The sequence below is a fragment of the Phaethon aethereus genome, assembly GCF_964289735.1.
Source record: "Phaethon aethereus genome assembly, chromosome: 5".
NCBI lineage: Eukaryota > Metazoa > Chordata > Aves > Phaethontiformes > Phaethontidae > Phaethon > Phaethon aethereus.
The window spans coordinates 4,246,067-4,267,398 of NC_138579.1; the positions used below are offsets into that span (position 1 = coordinate 4,246,067).

General features: G+C 50.9%; 1 protein-coding gene across 2 annotated transcripts in view; it reads right to left on the reverse strand.

Moving 5' to 3' along the window:
* Positions 1–1,256: 1,256 nt before the first annotated feature.
* Positions 1,257–21,332, reverse strand: part of FERMT2 (FERM domain containing kindlin 2) — a 49,914-nt gene continuing 29,838 nt past the window's right edge. The window contains exons 3-15 of one of the 2 annotated variants that reach the window (XM_082000638.1): positions 20,628–20,762; positions 16,237–16,462; positions 15,984–16,086; positions 15,537–15,644; positions 13,568–13,702; positions 11,481–11,530; positions 9,311–9,435; positions 7,961–8,067; positions 7,373–7,594; positions 5,125–5,145; positions 4,479–4,603; positions 4,121–4,262; positions 1,257–2,737 (exon numbers count right to left, since the gene is read on the reverse strand). In XM_082000638.1, the coding sequence (XP_081856764.1) occupies positions 2,564–2,737; positions 4,121–4,262; positions 4,479–4,603; positions 5,125–5,145; positions 7,373–7,594; positions 7,961–8,067; positions 9,311–9,435; positions 11,481–11,530; positions 13,568–13,702; positions 15,537–15,644; positions 15,984–16,086; positions 16,237–16,462; positions 20,628–20,762 (1,673 nt within the window). In that variant the 3' untranslated portion in view covers positions 1,257–2,563. The remainder of the gene's footprint in view (positions 2,738–4,120; positions 4,263–4,478; positions 4,604–5,124; positions 5,146–7,372; positions 7,595–7,960; positions 8,068–9,310; positions 9,436–11,480; positions 11,531–13,567; positions 13,703–15,536; positions 15,645–15,983; positions 16,087–16,236; positions 16,463–20,627; positions 20,763–21,332) is intronic. The other variant, XM_082000639.1, reaches the window with a different exon arrangement.

Consider the following 21,332-nt stretch of genomic DNA (forward strand, 5'->3'; position numbering starts at 1 on the left):
TCACCTCTCCCAGCTGCAAAATCGGGCCCCGATTCAGCGTAGCAGAGCCCCGCGGAGGCGGCTGGGGATGGATGGACCGGGGGGACACGCATCTCCTCCCCCCACCTTTCCCCTCCACCTTACACCTCCCCTTCCCGCATAATCTCCGGCTGTGAATTAGGAGGGAAATATTTTTCAGCGAGCCGTTCCCACCACACGCCCAGCTTCGGTGCTATGCCAGGCCGGCCACATTTCTATGGCCGCGCCTCACCCGCTTCCCGCATCCAGCCAAAATCCCAGGCACGCCGCTCCGCCGTTCGCGTGCCACCCGCGGCCGCCTGGACCTGCCGGGCAGCCGGGACCTGCTGGCACCCAACAGAACAAGCCCGTGGGCGCGGGGCAGGGCTGGGAGCACCCCCGTCGCGTCCCGAGCACCCCCCTGCCCCAGCCGCGGTCCCGTTCGCGGTGGGACCGAGGAGTGGGAGGAATCACTCGGCACTGCCGGGCCACCCCTTCCCCCTGCTCGTGCAAGCCGCCCAAGGGCACGTAGCGCGGAAAACGGGGGGTTGCCGCAGAAACGCAGCAGCGACGGGGAAGCGCGTCGTCTCCTCTGAGCACCCACCTGCAAGCCTCCCCGTCCCGCTCCGCACCCCGCGGGGCAGGCGGGCAGCCGTCCTCGCCTGCCGCTGGCACCCCCGTCCCGCCCCTCCTCGCCTGCCTCCGGCCCCGCCGCGGCCCTGCCCTGTCGGGATGGGGTACCCTGGAGCCGGGAGCCGGATCAGAGGTGGCCGAGCGGCATCCCCGCTCCCTCTCTCGGGCTGTTTTTGGGCACGGGGCTCTCCCGGCGGCGACTCCCTCGCTGGCTGCTCTGCCGGAAGAGATCCCCGCATCAGCTGCACCTTCGCCGCCGCTTGCCGAGCCCCCGCTCCGCGGGCAGCATCTCCCGCCGCGGCGCTGCCCTGGGGACGGGGCTGGCAGCAACCCCCATTTCATTCACCGCCACCTGAGAGGCTGAAATACAGCGTTTTAAGCCCGATTTGCAAACAGATCGATGTCCAGTGTCATTGAGTCCCGGGTGCTGAGGCCGTTTTACAGCCCGGCGCTCCACCAGCAGCCGTCGGATTAGGCGACGGCAGCGTACTGACCGCGCGTGTCCCGGGCAGCATCCTTCCCCGCATCCCTGGGCCGCTGCCCCGCTGCCTGCCTGGCCGGGGAGCGGGGCCAACGCTGCTGCCTCGGACCCTCCTGCCCCGTCCCTGTATTTTGCTTTGCTTTGTCGTCCCAGCTCGGGATGTGGCAGCGGGAGGGAGCGCAGGGCTGGAACGCGGTGGCTGCACCGTAGGGGAGTTGCTTACGGCCCTGCCATGGCGCAGTTGAACCACAAAAACCAGGAGCGGCGGCTGAATATTAAATAAAAGATTTGACTTTTATTTAAAATAAAATGCATTTGTACATAGTCTTGAAACCACAGACTACAGGAACGCAACACTGGTTATTCCTCGGCGTTAGGTGAGGCAGGAGATCCCTCCCCGTTAGCGTTAGCGCAGTGCCGGCTTAACGAACGGGGAGGTCCCGGCCCCAGGTATCAGTTATCAACGGTGTTGTGGCACAGCTTTGAAATCCCATTTAACTTCGATAAAAATTTACTGGGCTGAAATGGGCTTTTTTGTTGTTTTTTTTTTTTTCTTTTTGTTTCTTGGTTGCTCCCCATACTCCTTACAGGCATACTATAGTTAACGCCGGATCTATGCAATATTCTAGCTTGCTTGTGAGACTAGTTAAAAAAAACTGTACAATTTTATAAAATTTGTGTTTTTTACATTAGTTACACAAAACCTATACTTCATAGACCTTTACTTCATATTGTAATGAAAAAGTTTGCATATCATAGGCAGAACAGTGACTATGCTGGGAATACTAAAAGTGTCATAATACAATACGGTGTAAAAATAAAATAAAATTTAAAAAAAAGACAATATAAATGATTATCAAAAGGCAAGTTAACAAACGAAACCAAGCTATAACAGACTAACAGAAGATCTTCTTTGAGGCCACACGCAACTATCTTCAAAGTCCTGTCAAGCACCTGTAGCAGTCCCGGTGCATGTAGTGTGAAAGGAGAGATGGCAATTCTACTTATGGGTAGGACGACTTCGAAACAGGTCAAATGTACAGAATAAAAAACACAAAAAAAAGAAAGAAAACACTCATGCATTAAACATGATAAATAGACTTCATATAGGTTAAGCCCTGGATGGCTTTACGAGAAGATGGCTTAGAGTTCTCTTAGAAAATCGGCTATTTTAAGTCAGTCAAATCTTATCCTGATCTGCCCATCAGATTCTGTACCTAAAGGCCAGCGGCAGCACCCGGCCCAGATACGGACTTGTTATAGCAAATTAACAGAAGTGCTCATTAGTGCACACAGATTAACTGGTCTGGTAATGCAAAGATTTTCATGATAAAAAAAAAAAAGATACATTTCAAGCTTACTTTATTAAGCAGCATATCTCAAAGAACAGCTTTTTAAAGTTAAATATTAATATGGCCATGGGGTTTCCTCTCGGTGTACAGTACATGGGACTCACACCCAACCACTGGTCAGTTTGTAGAACATCTCTTCATCTAAACTCTCGTTCTGGTCTTTCGCTCGCGTCGACAAGAAGATGTAGCCGCCAATGAACTCGTGAACCACTTTGCAATCCACCTCCGTGCAAATGAAGGACACCCGAACGTCGTCTGCAAACTCCACCGTCACCTAGAGGGCAAAAACACAGGCGCTGGCCTCACCCGTGCCTTCCCGAAGGACTTACAGTGGTGCACGCTCTTCCCTTCTTATTTTGCTTTTCTGTTAAACCGATGACGTATGTATTATTGTACGTAAACCAATGACGTCATCACGTCTATTGCAATTTCATTGTAAATGACGATTTGGACTCGATGATCCTTATGGGTGCCTTCCGACTTAAGATATTCTATGATTCTATGATGCAATGACTATTGTTAAAATGTTTAGATACAGAAGTACCTTTTATTGCTTTTTAAAATCATTTAGTTTGGTTTTTATTTTTTCTTTTATTTATTTATTTTAATTATCATTACACTTTTTATTCTCCTATGACTCAGAGATAATTACCTGAGTAATCTGCACCTCTCAACGGTGAGCACGTGGCGACATCCTCTTTGCTTCAAGAGAAGCGAGAGACCGGGCACAGACCTCTCGAGGGCTGGAATTTCTTTCCAGTTTTCCCTGCGAGGGTATTCCGGTTTTGTAAGTTGAAATGTTTTATGGGGGCTGGGGGAGCTCGTTTTGGAGTGACTGAACAACAGACCGTCCATTTACTGATGCCCATTATTTTTTTTTGTCCCCACATCAGTGACAGCTCTGCGGGAGGGAGGGGGATTCCCAGCAGAGTATCCCAGCTGAATAATTGGGATATCGGGGCTTGCAACTGGGTCAAAACAAAGACTCTGAAGCAGAGAGGAAGCTGAATAATTTCTCCAGCAACTCTTAATGAGCCGCAAACCACAGGAGAACAGCCTTCACGTATCCCTGGCAATTTTCAACGGGTGTTGGGCTGAAAAGGAGCACAAAAAGTTTGTGCACCCAAACGTAACCGTTGGGCAAAAGCCCGTCCCGGAGCCTAGCGAAGGCTCCGCTGTTGCTTTTCACCACTTGCATGGAAGCCTGAGCTGTACTGCAAATAAAAGGAGTTCTAGTACAGATAAGGCCCAGTACATTCCGGTTACTGGTTAGGATCACGCCTGAGCATGGGTTCTGAAGTTTGATTTTATTTAGCTGCCTTTGAGCAGGTGTTCAGAGAAAATCATTACGCGTTAAGTGTGCAACCGGCTGTGTTAAAGAAAGGTTCAGGTTTTTTTTCTTTTTAAGGGCCATACTCGACTCTACCAGCAGTTAGGACAAGCTCTGCTAGATCTCCACGGAGGGTGGAGAAGGGAGGAGGAAAAACTCTTATTACATGAACGCAGCCGGATGGGACACGCTTTAGACAAGAGTGATGCGAAAACTTGACTTTTTAAAAGCCGACTTGCAAAGTCAACTTAACCCCTCCCCGAGAGCAGTGCCCCTCTCCCGTAACGGGAGCGGGGGAAGCGACGGAGGTGCAAGACCCCGGCTCACCATTTTAATCTCCCAGTTCACGTTCCACTGCTTCATGTTGCTGAACCGCCAGGTTTTGACGGCGTCGCCCGTGCTCGCGTCCATCCGTATCAGCCGGTTGTAGGCGATGCCGATCAGCTCCTCCTTCTTGCCCCCCTGGAACCTGCGACGCGGCGAGGGGTTAATAAACACTCGGCTGCGCGCGCTAAATCCCGCAGCTGAGCCCGCTCCTAACACCCTGTTTTGTCGGTCGGTGCAATGAACGCTTTTAGTTTCAGCTCCGGCGCAACTCCCGCAGCGACGGCTGCGCTGCGTATTTAACGTGTTCTGCGTATTCAGTCACGAAACTGCCCCTCCTCTGCCCAGCGGACCCACTGACCTTGCGATGAAATGCGTGATGCCGAACTCCGGCAGCGACTGCCAGGCTTGAATAAACCGCATCTTCGCCTCGATGAGACTCATCTGAGCGACGTTCTGGTGGGCTTCCAGGATGCGTGCCGTGATCTGCGGGCGGCGAGACACACCGGCTTTAGGGCGAGGGGGCTCGTTAGCGGCACCGCGGCAGCCGCGCGAGCGGGTAACGATTCCGGAGGCGTTTGGGAGCCAGCGCGGTTACGAACAACGCAGCTGATCGATCGTTTCTACCCCGAGGTCTTACGTCAGCTGCGACTGCCCAAAGCCCGCGACCACGGCTGATAAACGTGGAGCTGCTTTTGCTTCGTATCTCCAGACATATAAAAGCAAATATAGATCTGAGCTGTCTGGAGGCAAAGAGCCGCTCGGGCTCCGTTAGTTTAAGACGCAGGATGTGAGCAAACGGAGGGGCAAATTTCTGGTGTAGGGTTTCTAGTTTCGCAGCATGAATCACTGGGGGCCATTATAAAAACCAAACAGGGCCCAAGTTTCTTGGGGAGGGTGTGGGTTTTGTTAGTTTTTTCATTGCTGCTCCCCAAATCAAAGGGGGTTCTAGGCTATTTTAAGTTTTATCTTAAATTTATCTTAGTTTTATTGTTGCTGTCACTTACCAAGTCTCTTACATAGCCTGGCTGTAGATGGCAAGGCGGAAAAAAAAAAAAAAAGAAAAGGAGGCAGAAAGAAAAAAAAGCAATCAGAAATATGGCAACAAAGCAAAGAAAAAGTGTAAATTAACTGCAAACCAAAGTTCAAGCAAAAAAAACCACATGCACATTTTCTTAGGCAGAAAAGCAGCCGAAGTGAACGTAAGGGCGGAGAGGGGACAAGCGAGCAGAGATTCGCCCCTCGCGCCGGCCCTGCCTGAGCACCGGTGCGGTCCCAGCTCGCCGGCGTCGTGTGGAGATGGTTTTGTTCCCGCTGGTGGATGAAGGAGAGGGTGAAGCTGCCCAAATTCCGAGAGGAGAATTTTCGGGTCCCCACGCTCCTCCCCACGCCTCCGCACAAACTCAAACCCACCGGCTGGCCCCGAGGAAGCCCAGCAGCTCGCGACGGGCCCTTAGCTCAGTAGCTCCTGTCACCCGAGACACGCAGGGAAGCGACGGGGATGCTGCTGGGCGTAACGCGCGGCTGGAGGGTAACACCAGCCGGAGGGCGGACAACCCCGGGGGCTTCCTGGGGATGCGTCTGCCCCTGCGAGCCGGCTGAATGCCGCTCCCACGCCGAAGCCCGGCAAGGCACCCGAGAGCTGTGAATGTGTTTATTTTGGGGGTTTGGGGTTGGTTTTGGTTTTTTTTTCATTTAGGGTTTGGCACTCCCCAAAGCCAACCTGCCAACCCTGCGCTGCTGCAGGAGCACGTGGAGACGAACACCCCCGGCGGGTCGGGGGCCGCTGCGGGACCAAGCGCCGCTTTAAATCCTCCAGCCAGGCCCACGGCCAGTTCCCATTTCTGCACCGTGCGTGGGCTGCGGGACCGCCTCTTCCTCCTCACGCCGTGCCGGGGCGCGGAGGGACCCTCACAGCCGAATTCCTTGCATTCCCGCAGCCTCCATCCCCCTGTCCCTCCGAGCGTGTGCCGGCACGCGTGCCGCCGGCAAACAGCCTCCGCTGCTGCAAGCTCTGCCTCCGGCCGTAAAGGAAAAGCCTGGCCCTGCTGTTCAGCCTCTATCTATAGGGGACCCGGCGTTGGCATCGTGGCCGCCGGCCCGGCTTGGAGCAGGGCGAAGGCTCGTGCCCATCCCCGCGGTTCGATGGAGGTTATTTTTATAATGAGGATACCTGCACGGTAAGCAAGTTCTGCGAGCTAATATTTTTCCAGGTGCCTCCATTTTACTGAGTTCAAGCCTAGAAGGTATTATATATGTTAAAATGGTATATTTATGCAGCCTCTCCTCCATCCAAGTGAATATAAAGGCTTATTCAGGAGAATAATAAGGGCTATATAAAATATAACTCCACTGCCAGGAAATCATCGTGCTGTGCCAATAAAAAGTTATATTTTTCCTGCTTCTCCGACTTGCAGCCTTCTTCTGGGTTTTGAGAAATCGTATCTAGCCACAGCCAGCCCGAAGCACACAGGCTGCGAAGCTACAGCTGAACGATTAAGTCACCAAAAGGCCAGGGAGCAACGCCTTACTTATTTTTGCCGCTGTCCTGACATATAACGTCTTTCAGAAAGTCATGCATTTGTTTCCAGCGCAGAACAGTTCAGCCCTGTCATGCACGGATCGAATGCAGCGTGGAGTTCAAGCACAAGTCACCGCGGCTCAAAATGAAGCAATGTTTCAAGGACCGGCGTCGGGAAGTGGGGGAAAAGCAGAGAGAGAAATACGCAAACCGCATTACAGCCAAGTCTGGAAAAAGCACCGCAAGCAACTGCAACTCCACTGATCCTGAGGATTCCTGCACGGACTCTGTGCAAGGGAAGGGGTTTTAATCCCAGCACCGGGGACTGATTTTGTGTCATCGCTGCTACATCTGCGTGGGAAGAGATGGGGGCAGCTGACCCACGCTGTGCTGCACCGTCGCTCGGTATCGGCAGGGGCAAACACCGTTCCCAAAATGTATTTAAAATCAATGTAAATCAGTTTAAAATATATTTGGTTCCCCGCTGCCGAGGCTGTGTACGTGCGCCGTGGCAGAGTATGCGGCATCGTTAAGGTCGTGGGTGCCATCCCCAGGTGCTGGATCGAAACCACACATTTCACTTGGCATTTCATTTTAGTAACCGCGTGCATCCGATTAAGTGACAACATCCAAAACACGCAGTGTTAAACACCGGCTACCGCCGAAACGGGTGCACGGTCGGCCCGGTCCACATCAACACCAACACCGTGCCGGGAGAGCGGGCGACCACGTACCTGCTTGTTCTTGTACTTTTTCAGGTAACGAGGAGAAACCAGGCACTCGGGGTTAATGTCGGTGGTGATTTGTTCCGGGATCAGCTGCGGGTCTGGGTTCAGATGCTGCATCTTCAGGAAGGAGAGGATGTTCTGTACTTCCATGCCGTAGGAGCTGTCGGCCATCGTCTTGCCCTTGGAGGCCAGGCGGCAGGCGGCCATCCAGCTGGCGTACTGCGTCTCCTGCCCGAAACGGAGACCCGCGCCCGTCAGAGCGGTGGGGGTGCCGCCTGCCCCCCCCCCAATAAACCTCCGGCGAGCCTTTCTTTCCCTTCCAGCCCCAGAAGACTCAAGCACACACAGAGATGCGCAGAAACTCAGCCAACACGCAGGCTACAACCGTGGGACAAAGCCAAGGAAGAGCAGGGGCTGATTTTCTCCTCCAAATTCACATGCGTGCTCACAGGTAATGCTGAGCATTGAGAACAGACACACGTTGAATGCATTTGGTTGGTTTTTTTCAATTAACACCAGCTCCGTGGCACGTCTGAGCGTGAGCTGATGGTGGGCGAAGGGCGAAGCACGGGCCGGTCCACGCAATAAACTTACATTATCGCAGCGAAGCCAGATTTCGTTCATTCCCTCCGCCACCGGAATCAGGAGTTTGATGTTAAACTTCTGACCAGAGATGTTCACGTCAGGGGTAACTTCACATCCTGCAATGAGGGAGCCAGTGTTTAACAGGGGCGTGAAGAAGAACGCTTTAAAAAGGGGGGAAAAAACCCCAAACAAAAAAGGAAAAAGCAAAGCACTCCGACTAAAGGGTGTCCAACAGCATCTCAGGGCTGCAAAGGTCTTACACCACGTCTCTGATGAGATAAGCACTCTACATAGCAGGGACAAAATCCATGTCAGATGTCCCTTTTTCCAAGTGACAGGAAAAAGAGGGAGGGAAAAAAGCAAGACCTGATCCGAGAGCAATGCAGCCAAAGCTAGCGTGCGCCCGCAGGATTCAGCTCGGAGGTCCTGCCTGGCCTCGCAAATGGATCTGATGGCTGGCAAATACTCCAAGACCCTGAAATTTTCACGCAAGGGTAGGAAAAGGTGGCTGGACGGCTGCTGACTCTCACCCTGAAACAACTATACGTTATTTCGGCCGGGCGCATGGCCGCTATAGTCAGTGGTGAGGTGTGAGCATCCCGCTTTTGCTGTCTGGAGAGAACTACGAGCGGTTGTGTAAACACCGGGGAGCGACGAACTGAGCCAGCCAAGTTAGCCCGGGCGCCGCTTCAACGCCGCCTCCGAGATTTTTTAAAAGTGCCGTCACAGCAGATATGTCAAAAGCTCCCAAAAAGGTCCTGCGGGCCAGGCTTCGCTCTGACTGCGGCCCGAGGTCGCTTGGCATCACATCTGCTCCTGCCTCCACAGGGAAAAAAATGAGCTCTCTGCAGTTTGGTGGCTGCTGGAGCAGGAATGTTTAACTTGACATAAGAAAAACCAGCAACCGGAGGAATTTAAAAACTCATGTGCAAGGCTCGCAGGGAGTGCCTGAGCGAGGCTGCTCACAGCCAGCACCAGGGAGAGGAGGAAAAAGATTTAAAGGCGGAGGAAAGGTATGGTCTGTTCTCTCCAGCGCAGCGTGTGCTCACACGTAGTCTCCGCCGTGGGAGTCAGTTCAATTCTTTCGGATAGCCACGACAAAAAGGAGGATGGCCAGTCGCCTCCCCGTGGTATTGGGGAGCTGGCGGCGCTTCCCCTTGGGGTCACACGTACCATGTACTCACCTTCTACAAGTCTAAGTATATGCCACGCTATCAAACCCAGTCACCCTCAGTCCTTTAAACATATGTACCCAACCCTAGGATGGCATGCCAAGAAGATAAATCGGTGGGAAAACAGGATGCAAGAGGAGCAGCCTGTAACTGGAAGAAAATGCAATGGAGCTCATGCTTCTCTTACCTCTCAGGTTCATCTGGTGTGCCGGAGTCCCGTTGGATTCCTCTTTGCTTTTATAGCAGGAGATAGAGGTATCTTTGAAGGTGCACCAGTACGGCTTGTAGCCTTTCAACGTCAGCTTCTTGGGCCTGCCAGACAGGTTGAGGGACATTACAGTTGGTTTAAGATCCTAAACCAAGCTGCTGCACCGGGAAACTCATTTCACCCTTGAAAACCTGGAGTCAGCAGCCTGGGGAATGCCCACCCCCCGGGTAGTCCCCGCCCGGGAGCTCAGCCACCGCTCGCCGTCCCCTCACTGCAACGTTGGGTCAAGAAATTGAGCTGCAATTGCAAGTTCGGACTCTTCAATCCCATGGAGGTCCCACTAATTTGGAGCAAGGTGGGGGGAGCTGGAGAACTGTATTACAAAAATAGACGTGTCCACGAATGGCTGCAAAATATGCCTCTTCATCTGCCACGTCGAACTGGAACTGCTTTGCTCAAGCTCTGAAGCGGTACTGCTGGAAGACTTGTCGGTCAAGCACATGCATGAGTACGCTCGTTTTTAAATACTCCACATCAGAAAAGGTTCAGTTCCTTCCTATGGAGAACATGGATTTTGCCCCGCAAGCCCCACCCGGCATGGTGGTACCTGGAGCCTGCTCATCCCACCACGAGCCCCGGACCTTCGCAGAGCTGCAAGTTCCTGATTTTTTTAACTCCCTCTTAATTTCTAAACCTTATTCAAAGGTTGCCTCTCACTGCAACGCGTTTCTCACATCTCCAGTCCAGAAATAGCTGCTCGACCCTCATTTGTAGGGATCAAATACGTGACGGCCCCAACTGCTTCTCCTCGGGGCTCTGCACTTCCATTTCCAAGCAAAAGCGCACTGGGGGCTGCTCGGGGTTTTCTCCCTCATTTTTAGGAGCAAAGGGCAATTCTGTGCTTCCCCGCCGTGGCAGGACAGCCTCCGATCCCAGCCTCAGGCTTCGGGCTTGCCCCGGGCGAGGAACCGGCAGCTTCTCGCTGCTCCATCTCCCTGCCCCACCAACCCACGCTCCAATTTGCAAGCAATTAGCTCCCCCAGTTGTGCCTAATTTTATTGGCAAATAAGCACATCGAAGGAAAAAGCAAGTTTTTTGTCTTGTTTGTTTGTTTAAGGGGGGAAAAAACACCCACTCAGATGCAGGGCACAGGCTGCAGCCCTGAAACTTTTCCCCAACTAAGAGAGACCGCAAGCCCAGACGGACGCGGAGACCTTATTAATTCGTCTTCGGAGAGGGAGGAAAGAGTTTTTCAGAACAGAGGTGGCAGGTTCTGGCTCCAGAACCAAACAATTAATAAAGTAAAGGCTTGTTCCAGAGCTATTTCGCTGCCTACAGCTTTTCTTCTATATCCTACAGCTATGCTGTGAAATCTCAGCATTATTTCCAGCTTCCAGAACTTTCACCGTAACCCTCGCCGCAGCAGGCAATAAATTGCAAAAGACGGTCGCGGCTGCCAAAACGTTACTGAAAGCCCAGATGCTGCCGTTCCCGGTTTCCACATACCACCATCCGAGTCAAAGTGAAATTTAAAAAAAACCCTAAATTCTGAGCGAGCTGGAAGAGGAGCACAGTGAGCTTAACCTGCTCCTTCCGGCAAGGAGAGGGCAGACAGACCGGGATCCCGGCTGTTTGTAATTCATCCAGCCTCTTGCAAAGCAGGAGAAGTATTTGAGTGAGGTTTCTAGGTTTAACTCTTAATTTTAGGACGGCTTGATTATCTCCCGGCCATTAATTGCTCTAATTAATACTTAGAGAAGTATCCCAGCACACGCTGCTGGCTACGGGATGCAGCAGGCTCTCCCGGAGGGATGCGTACCTGCCGGGGTGGTGACAGTGGGAAAACACTCCGGGTTTTATATTGAAGAACTGATCAACTTCGGTATCAAGTATTTCGAATAGTGTGAAATACTTAGCGACCGTGCTATGGGATAGAGAAGGAAAATGTTTTAACAGCAAGAGAGCGCAGACGCTCTGAGCTGCAGTATTGCACAGCGACCGCGGGTGGCTTTTCACACGAGAGAACGCAGCGGCGAGCAGCAAGATCTTAAGGCCAGGAGATTAAAAAAAAAGGGTATTAGGCGGTAGGACTATTAATTATTCACGGACATTACCAGTTTCACAAGCGTGTCTTCCCATCAGCACTTACTTGAAGACTTTAATGTAGTCGGCGAGCTCCGGGATGGAAGTGATGTCACCCTGAAAAGAAAAGATTATCCCATTCACCCGCCTGCCCCAGCGGAGCCGGGGTGGAGGGTCCGGGAGGGAAGGGATGCTGCGCGGGGGGGAAGCCGGCGGCAGCTCGACGTCGGGGGCTCAGGGGCCACGAAGGTGCTGCTGAGAAAGCCCCATCCACTTCACGGGGGAAGCGAGCGGAGGAAAATCTATCGCACAGAAGCGCTGTTTGGAAACCAGAGGACACGGTTTTATTTTTCTTTGAGGAATTCCTGCTGTCGCTGGAGCCAATTCCCACCCGCGAGGTCACAGGCGGTCACACTGGCTCATGTTCGCACAGGGATTTTTTTCCCTCCCTTAGTTTCCTCATGCTCCCAACAAAAGGAAAAGATGCTGCTCTGCACCTCCACGGAGAACCGGGGAAGGGCTTTCTGACAGTCGAGAAAGCATTTCCCCCAGCTTTTTTAATATTGAGTTTATCTTCACACCGGGCATGAACAAAGTACACAAGGTGGCACCCGCAATTCCCACGCGCTCAAAACCAAAGGGTTTTTGAAGGCAAGAAAAAGCAAAGGCAGCTCCAACAGCTCCCAGTAGCAAGACAGTTTACTTTCCGTCTGCCATGAGCAATGCTGTTTAGAGATACCAGGGGAAAAAAATGCAGAATCTAAACAAACAATCCAGTAATTGCCCATTATCCGTATTCAATTACTCGAATGCATCTGGAAATGGCTACTGCTAGCAGCCCCTGCGGAAAGGGATGGAGGTTTTTTGATGAATCATCGTCGTCTTCGCTCCTGTCTGGCGGAGACTGTTCCCTGGTACGGTGCTTCAAATCTGGTTGTGCAAAGAAATTATGAAAGATCTCTTGGCGATAAAAACTCGTCGTTATTTCTGTCGCACCGAAGCTCCGCCTGCGGCGACCGGCTGATATTGTAAACCTCTGCCGTTACTAATGCTAGTAAAGCAGGCGCAGTAGGGATGTTAACTTCAAAAAGACCCTTCGTCAACGCTTAAAAAAATTATGTGAAGTTTAAGACTGGAAAATTTCAGCGATTTCAGGGTTTGAAAGAACTTGAAATGAAACTCAGAGATGGTATAAACGTGCAAAACGCCTGGAAAAGCTGTGCCAAGTCTGACCAGATCTAGTCCTTCTGCAGTTTAGTTCTTGGGCTTTGCACTGTTCAAGGTGGAAAAACAGTGTTAAAGCAGCATATCAGGGAAAAAAAAAAAAAAGAAATCCTCTGAAATACAGTCATAGCCCACTCCAGGCTAAAATCCAGTCTAATAAAAATTGGGCTTCATAAGCACAAGTTATTTCTGAAAATCCTGGCAGCTGCTTTAGGTGCTGTAAAACTTTGCCACAAATTAGAAACGGTGCAAGCGTGAAGAATTCAGGATTTTGGCAAGTCGGTAGCGAGAACAGAAACGAAATTAGTTTTCATTTAGTTTTCCATTATTTCGCCAGGAAGGTGGCTTGGTACGGGGGGGTGTTCAGTAACGTCCCGGCTCCTCCGGGACTTCTCCAGCACCATTTGGTCTTACGGTCCCCGTGGGAAAAATGCAATATTGCACTTGACTTCTGCAGCAACGCAGAGCTGGGCACGCAGGACGGGCTCAGCTCTCCCTGCTAAATCGACTGCAAATACCCCAAAAATAGAAGGCGGTCTTACAGCTTAAACGAAGCCTTTGGTTCAATATGTGCCTGCGCTCAAAGATGTTTTTATGCCACTTCGGGCACAGAGCGGAGCTCCAGCTCGGCGCTGGCCCCGTGTCAGACACTGCCCGAGGTCTCCTCACACCAGAAGTACCCCTTAGGATTTTAAAAAAACTACTATTTTTAAGAAAGTATCACTGGGGTCTATGTTTTGTGTTGCTTCACTGGGCTGTGGGCAACTTCCTCACGCTGTAAGAGCAGAAATAGAAAAAAAGGGAGAGGAAGGAAATAAAATAGGTTGGATGCCTGGAAAAATTCCCAGCTCGGGATGATTATTCCTGCCTCGTGCGAGGTGAGGACGGGACGCACAAGCCACCCTGCCACTGCGTGCCTGCAACCCTTACCAGGATCGTTGACGTTTTGCCACCCTCCAGAGTAATTTCCAGATCCGAGAGCGCAGCATCCACCTCATCCACCTCCTTGTCGCTGTTGTTCAGGTGGTTTTCCGAGGACATGATGGACAGCTTATTGATGTGGTACTGAAAGGCAAGGCACAGCATTTCACTGGGATGCTCCTGCGACCTGCCGCAAGCTCGTCATGACACAGCCGCCACGCTTGGGAAGCGGAGTGGAAAACCAGAGCCGTTCCCTCTGTGGGAGCAGAGCCTGCCAAGCGCCGAGACCTGAGCGCGGTCGAGTCAGGAATGACCGGCTTGGCTGTTTTCAGTCCAAGGGGTCTGCGGTACGAACCCTGAAGGCCCACTCTGGATCCCACAGGGCAGAACTACTCTTTTCACAGCATCACAGACTGGTTGAGGTTGGAAGGGACCTCTGGAGGTCATCTGCTCCTACCCCCTACTCAAGCAGGTCCAACTACAGCCGTTGCCCAGGACTATGTCCAGTTGGCTTTCGAGCATCTCCAAGGTTGGAGACTCTGCAACCTCTCTGGACAACCTGTGCCAGTGCTCCGTCATCCTCACAGTAAAGAAGTGTTTCCTGATGTTCAGAGGGACGCTCCTGTGTTTCAATCTGTGCCCATTACCTTTGGTCCTGTCCCTGGGCACCACTGAGAAGCGCCTGGCTCCCTGTCCTTCACAGCTTCCCCCCAGGTATTTATTATACATTAATAAGATCCCCCTGAGCCTCCTCATCTCCAGCTCCCTCAGCCTTTCCCCATAGGAGAGACGCTCCAGGACGTTCATCATCCTCATGGCCCTTCGTTGGCCTCTCTCCAGTATTTCCACATCTCTCTTGCACTGAGGAGCCCAGAACTGGACCCAGTACTCCAGGTGTGGCCTCACCAGTGCTGAGCAGAGGGGAAGGATCACCTCCCTCGACCTGCTGGCAATGCTTTGCCCAGTGCAGTCAGGACACCATTCACCCTCTTTGCCCCAAGGGCACATAGCTGGGTCATGGTCAACTTGGTGTCCACCAGCACCCCCAGGTCCTTTTCTGCCAAGCTGCTTCCCAGCTGGGTGGCACCCAGCACATACTGGTGCCTGGGGTTGTTCTTCCCCAGGGGCAGGACTTTGCACTTGCCCTTGTTGAACTTCACGAGGTTCATGTTGGCCCATTTCTCCAGCCTGCTGAGGTCCCTCTGGATGGCAGCAGGACCCTCTGGCCTATCAGCCACTCCTCCCAGTTTGGGAGGATGCATTGCATCTGTTTTTACCCCAGAAAATCAGAACATCCATAAAACCTCACACTAAGGACGATGCCCAACCCATCCTGGACTGCTCGGAGGGGTAAACTGAGTCTTTATATTTCTGTTTTCACTGTTTTTCCTAGGAGGGGCCCTAGGAGCAGACAGCCCTGCTCTTGATGGGGACAATTCTGCGTCCTACAGCGACGAGGCACGCCAGACTGCATGTAGTAAATGGCCTGCCATCCATCTTACAGAAGTCAATAGCAGGTGTAGTATTTATGCCAAATCACACCGAGTATTTCATAAAACAGATAAATAAATAGTTCTGGGAAACCCACAGATTATCACCAGCTGTTTGGGGGGCAGCGTGCCAGAAACACACAGTTCAGTAACCTAGTGTACTTACTGTTTTTTTTTTTAAAAGGGCAAAACTAAAAGTCAACAGAGACATGAACCTGTTTGGTAAAAGAAAACCAAGTTCCTTTTCAAGTAATCAGCAGCAAATATTTAAATTACCTAATAAACTCAAGTCAGGATCAGGAGATGGGAAACGATCCGACTTCTACCAGCGTGAGAAGTTCAAACTCCCACCAAAGACAAGATGAGGCTTAAACCCAGTTACAGCAGATTTCACTTATCGTGTTAATCAATATTCATCGATCGAGAAGTCTGCAAAGCTACAATATCAAGTTTAACCGAAAAGGTAAGCATCTCGGGCTGTCTCCTACCTGCAGCGCCGCAAACATCATCATCTCTTCCTCCGTGCACTCGATCTCCTCCAGGAGAATGGCCCATTTGGACTGCTCATACAGCTGGTTGATCCTGATGGCGTCGTACTACGGCACAGCGCAAAACCACGGACCGGTTGTAAAACGTACGAGCCCGGTTCGAGACAAACCACTTCATCTTTCATTTCAAGGCAAGGCTTCAATCCGAGACTGAAAAGCCTCTGCCACCGAAGCGGCGTGGCTCTAAACGACACTGAGAGCATCTCTAGCAATACCGAAGCATTAGCAAACCGGTACGTGGGAGCACGCAAACCTGGGTTTGACGCCTGCACGACCAATTTTTAAAGCGGTGGAGGATTTACCAGCACAAAAGCACATTAGACATATAGGCATCCTCTGCTCAAAGCCTTTGCCTGCAAGATGCGAGTAAAATAAATAGCTCTGTACCTTTGGATTCAGGTCAAAAAAGCTGTAGTACTTGAACCGGAGCAGCAAAGCTTCATTTTCTTTCACCTCCTGCTCCATAAGAGATCGGGACGAATCCAGCCACCTGTAAATTGTCAGCACGGGATAACACACACAAAAAGCTCCGGCGAAGTCGCGATGACGCTTTCAAGAATGCAATTTAAAACCACATACTGGGGGGGGTGAAAAAAAGGAAAAAAGAAAAAAAGAGCAGAAAACCAAATCCTTAACTCACCCTTGGTTGATTTTGGCTTTATCGAGCAGCGCCTGTGGCTTGTACATTTTCGCTAAGGACTCCGGGGAGGTGACGGGCTGGCTCACGGCCAGGATGCCCGGGTTGCCCTCCGACAGGGCGCTGTCACCAAACCAGGCTGAAGTGGGTGACAGGGGACTGCCGTCGTGAGCGTCGTAGGTCGGCGTCATCGTTTTGCTATACAGTCCTGGGCTCGAATATATGTTTCCTACCGGTAAGAGGAATAAAAGCTGGGAGTTAGCTTAGGGCCAAGCCCTGCCTGCTCCCAACCAAGCCAACTCAGACACAAACCCGAAGCCAGCAGATGAAAAACCTTCCCTTTTTTAACCATTTTTTTTTTTCCCACAATGAGAAAACACTGCACTGCTTGTTTTCCCATGAAAAGCTGTCCCTCTCTCTCAGCTCTCCTCTGAGAGCAAAACTGATGGAAAACTCATTCCAGCCCGAATCCATGGGAAAAGGTACAGGTCTCCCATGCCGGGAAACTCCTGCCCCCTGCGTTTCTGCGGCACCTGGGACACGAACGGCCCCCGACTTACCGGTATTACCTGTTGTTTAAAGATTTTGGAAGTCAAAAGTTTTAGAGGAGCAGGAAAATAAACTAAGGGCGCAGCCAAAGAGACCAGAGGCAGAGCGCAAAAGTCCTACTGAGGTGGAGCTCACCTTTGACGGGGCCGATGTAAAGAATATCGGTGCCTATAGAGAGGGAAAGAAAGGAGGGAAGTGAGAAGGCGAGAGAAAGTCACCGGGAGAGTAGGAAAGGACAGGAGCCAAAAATGGGCATTTTCGGAAGACGGCGGAATAGCACAGGTGAGGTTTAACCACCCAAACGGAGTGTTTGCAGTGGGGCCGGTGGACTCAGCAGGCAAAGCGAGCGAAGTGACTCCATGGTTGTTTTATTCACGTTACAAGAAACAGCCGGGCACGGAAACGCGGCATTTCACGGACGGAAAAGCTTGCTGAGATGGCCAAACAAATTTGGTATTAATATGCTGAGCAAGCAGTGTGATTTGGTGCAAAACTGATCCCGAAGCACACACTACTCCCAGGCTTCACAGCTCGTACAGACTCAAAGCAGACAAAAAAAAAGCCCTTTTCAAATTACAAATTTGAAGAGAAGAAAGTGGCCTCAGCTTGGTATCTCATACCCGAAAATAGCTGAGAGCTAAACAGTCCCTATTCATCTCACAGGAGCATTGATTTTTATGTTAACAATATAAAATACGGATTTTCAAAATAAGGGAGGTTCAGCGACCGTATCCTGATGTCAGCAATTCCGCCGCGTATGTACCCCGGGCACTGAGCTCGGCATCATTTGCCGGGTGTAGATCTGCGCACCGCTACCCAGAAGAACCAATAACTGGCTTTTTGGGAAAGAGTTGTGTCGTTTTAAAATCGCGAGCCTGTTCAGACACGCAGTTCGACGCAGCCGAACTCTACCTCAAAGAGCACTTTTAGGGGTGTTGAAGGGGCACGTGGCAAGGTTGAGATGCCAGAAGCAAGGACTTCTGTGTCACCTCCTGAACCACCACCTCGGGCCACCCTCCAGCTCCTCACTCCAAACAACCCCGCCTGCCCGAACGCACAAGAAATGACAGAAAGCTGAGCTAGACGTCTGGAAAAGTCTAAGACTAAAACAACAGAAAAACCCTTCGAAACTCTCTTTTTTTTTTTTTTTTTTTTGTGGTGGGTATCTCAAGGAGCGCTAAGAACGGTTTGAGTCAGCAGCATCGTACCAGTGACAGCCAACATCTTGGTTAGGAAACTTAAATAATAGAGAAATGTGATTCTAAACTGCCTGACAGGATGGAAAATGTAAGTGAAAACTGTCTGGCACCATCAAACAAGAAAACCACCAGGATGCTTTTAATGCTCCTGCTAGTTTTGCTGGCATCCTGGTCTGGATTCACGTTTTGACAAAAAGCCTGAGGACCGGTAAGCACCGTGGGAACCTGCTACCGAGACAGACCCAGCGAGCTGGGTGGGAGCAAAAAAGCTGCAGAAATGATGAAAGGATGGAGATATTCACCTTCAAGCTCCTCACTTGCAAGGAGAAGGCTGGGGGTGACCTGCCAGGTACTTATACTCTGGGAGCTGGACTCGATGATCCTTATGGTCCCTTCCAACTTGACATATTCTGATTCTATGACTATAAAAGCGGCAGAAACGTGTTCTCCCCATGGACCGTTGTTATGCTGGACCAGAGTCGTCCAGCAAGAACCAGCAATAAACCACCATCGCCACCATCCATAAACCACATCCCCAAAGATGCTCTTGCCTCCTCCTGGCAGCGTGCCAGCCTCACCCGTCATGTGGCTCCAGCAGACAGGGCCGAGCACTAACTGGACCAACAAAAAATCCCACTTCTTGCCCCAGATCCGGTAGGTTTTCTCATGGGCATCCCCCCCATGTTCCTTCGTTTGAGTGTCTGCTCCAGAGGAGCAAAGTTTCTCCTTGGCTGTTCTCCTCAACACCTTCTCCAAACATCTGAAACATCTCAGAAGAAGCTTCCCTTAAAAAATTTGCCCAAGGCAGGCAATGTCACGGAAAGTTCCAGCTGAAATAGCTGTAAGTTTGGCTAACTTATAAACAAGTGAATACAGGTTTTCCAATGGAAAGTGTTGGGCAACATGTTCTGTAGGTGTATTGACAGCTCTGCCTACAGCGATTTAAATTAGTTCATTGCCAGGTATGGGGTGCTCAGTGACAAAACATGCCCGTTACATCTACCGGCACTGAAATAAGCAGATCCTGAAATATTAACTCGTTTTACAGAAGCATTCCGCACACAAACTGGTGTTGGAACAACGCTAGAAATGGTTTATTCAGATTAAAAACATGACTTTTAACTAATGGCACCTAAACATGGCAGGTAGCTGCAGTAATTAAACCTACAGAAAAGTAATTTCATTCACAAGGGAAGCAAAACCAGCATGCCATTTCAAAGTGACTTGCTGAAAGACCAATAAATAATTAAAATAAAACCCAGTCTTTTGTGCCCGTTTCCCCCAAAGCGGGCCAAGTAGCTCCTATTAATCTAATGGAGGTGCTCTCTGCAAACGCTGCCTTTCGGAAAGGCTAATTACGGACTTTCAAGATGAAAATGCCAAATGAAAATGAAAATTGACTGGAGCCTTGCCCGATGCAGGGAAAACTCCGAGCCAGGAGTGGGAGACGACTAGCCCAGAAGTATTTTTAAGTAACTGAGAGGAGAGAGAGTGAGACTGGAGCAGAAGAAGGATTATTTTCCCTTGCTACAGACGCCTGCTGATGGTTTGCTGAGGAGCCCGTGGTGCACATCACTTTGACATGGCAGCTCCAGGCCATCGTCGCCCTCACCCGTGCCCTGCGCAGCCAAAACCTTCCTGCTTGCAAGCCCAGGGCCACCAGTGGCATTAACCACACTGCACGACCTTCACTCGTACCTCAGTTAATTTAAGACCTATTAACACAACTTTACTGAATTTCAAGAGGGTTTTTTTTTTTTCATTAAAGCTGCCTTGCTTCCCTCTCATCGCTGGATTTAAAACCAAGAGCTTTGGCAGCCAGACGCGTCTCGCCCGCGCGCCGGCGCGCATCGCTGCGGCTTTCTCCGCGAGTCCGTTTGGGCTAAAACGCTCTCACTTGACCGACTTTATGGTTTAAGCTCCTGCCATTTGCCTTCAAACGCCAGACCTCCGGCAGCTGCGGAGCAGAGCTGAAAGCCCACTCCGCTTGCAAACACCTCCCTGCATCAGTCTGCTGCCCACAGCGAGAGATGTCACGCCGTCAGCGACGTCACGCCGTCAGCGACGTTACGCCGTTAGCAATTCTCCTACCAATGCTCCCCTGGTTCTGTAAGCCAGACTGGCAAACTAACCTCCCCAGCAATAAAAGGGTTTGTTTTTTTTTTTAGCATTACGATCTATAGCTACGCCCTTAACATAAGGGAACACTGATGCAATTAATAAAATACTGGTTTTGCTGGGCTATAAATAAGGAGAACTGGTACTGCCTAAAACCCACCTGGAATTCGACATTAGGAACCATTTTCCATTTAACTCCTTTCTTAACAGGGTAAGAAAACCTTTCAGTCACACGATCTAGAGTGTTAAAGTGGCCACACGTGGTTTCTGGTTTATTTTATAAAGTCTGGTGTTGTTCTGCTCCCCTTTATGCGTGACAGCTTCAGGCATGCACGTGTGCGACCGCGACCGAGTGCTGCAGCCCGGGATGATTTGTGCTATTTATCTGGGGTCCGTCCTTGCACAGACCTTAAGGAATTAGGTCAGACCGATACCACTATGTCATTCCCCCTCCCATTTTATTATCTCTTCGCCTCCTGCCGACCCCTTCCCTGCAAGCCCATCCTCACGCGGCAAGCCCCGGCTCACCAGACCCCGGCGTGATCAGCGGACCCTCCAGCTCGAAGGCGTCGTCTTCACATTGATCATCCAACTTCTTCTTTTTTTTCTTTGACGGATCTCTGGGTTTCCTCAAAAGGGAGAGCTCCTCTGGATGCCTGATGTCTGGGGAGAAAATGGACCACTTTTACAAAGGCAGGATGGAAAAAAAGGGGAAAAAAAGAATATCCTTCTTCTCAGAACACCATCCAGCAACGTGCAGTACCTCCCTCGGCTGATTTTCCTGCTTTGCAATGGTTAAAAATCAAGTCCAGAACGTTCTGCCTGCAAGCCTCTCAGAAACAAGCACTGTCCTTGGCTGGGGAGGTAACATAGCCTTCGGTTAAAATGCGGAATTTCCCAGGCACAGCCACTCAAATGCAAATACAAGCACTGCTAGACCCTGGGACAGAGCCTAGTACTGTTCCCACCCATCGTCTTCAATATAAATATAAAAAAAAAATAAATATCAGCATGTAAATCCCTATTTAGGCACCCAGATAACAGCCAGGTACTCTCACTTCCAGAGGAGCAATCCAAGAATCACGCCATTTATTTACATATCGGACTGGAAATTTTAGACCCTATAAAAGGCAGCCGCTTTTTAAAGAGATCTTGGCCAAAGCGTTTCCTTTTCACAGCAAAACTCTAGCCTCTCCCGTCTCCCTGCCCAGAACCAGCCTGAATAATTTTAAA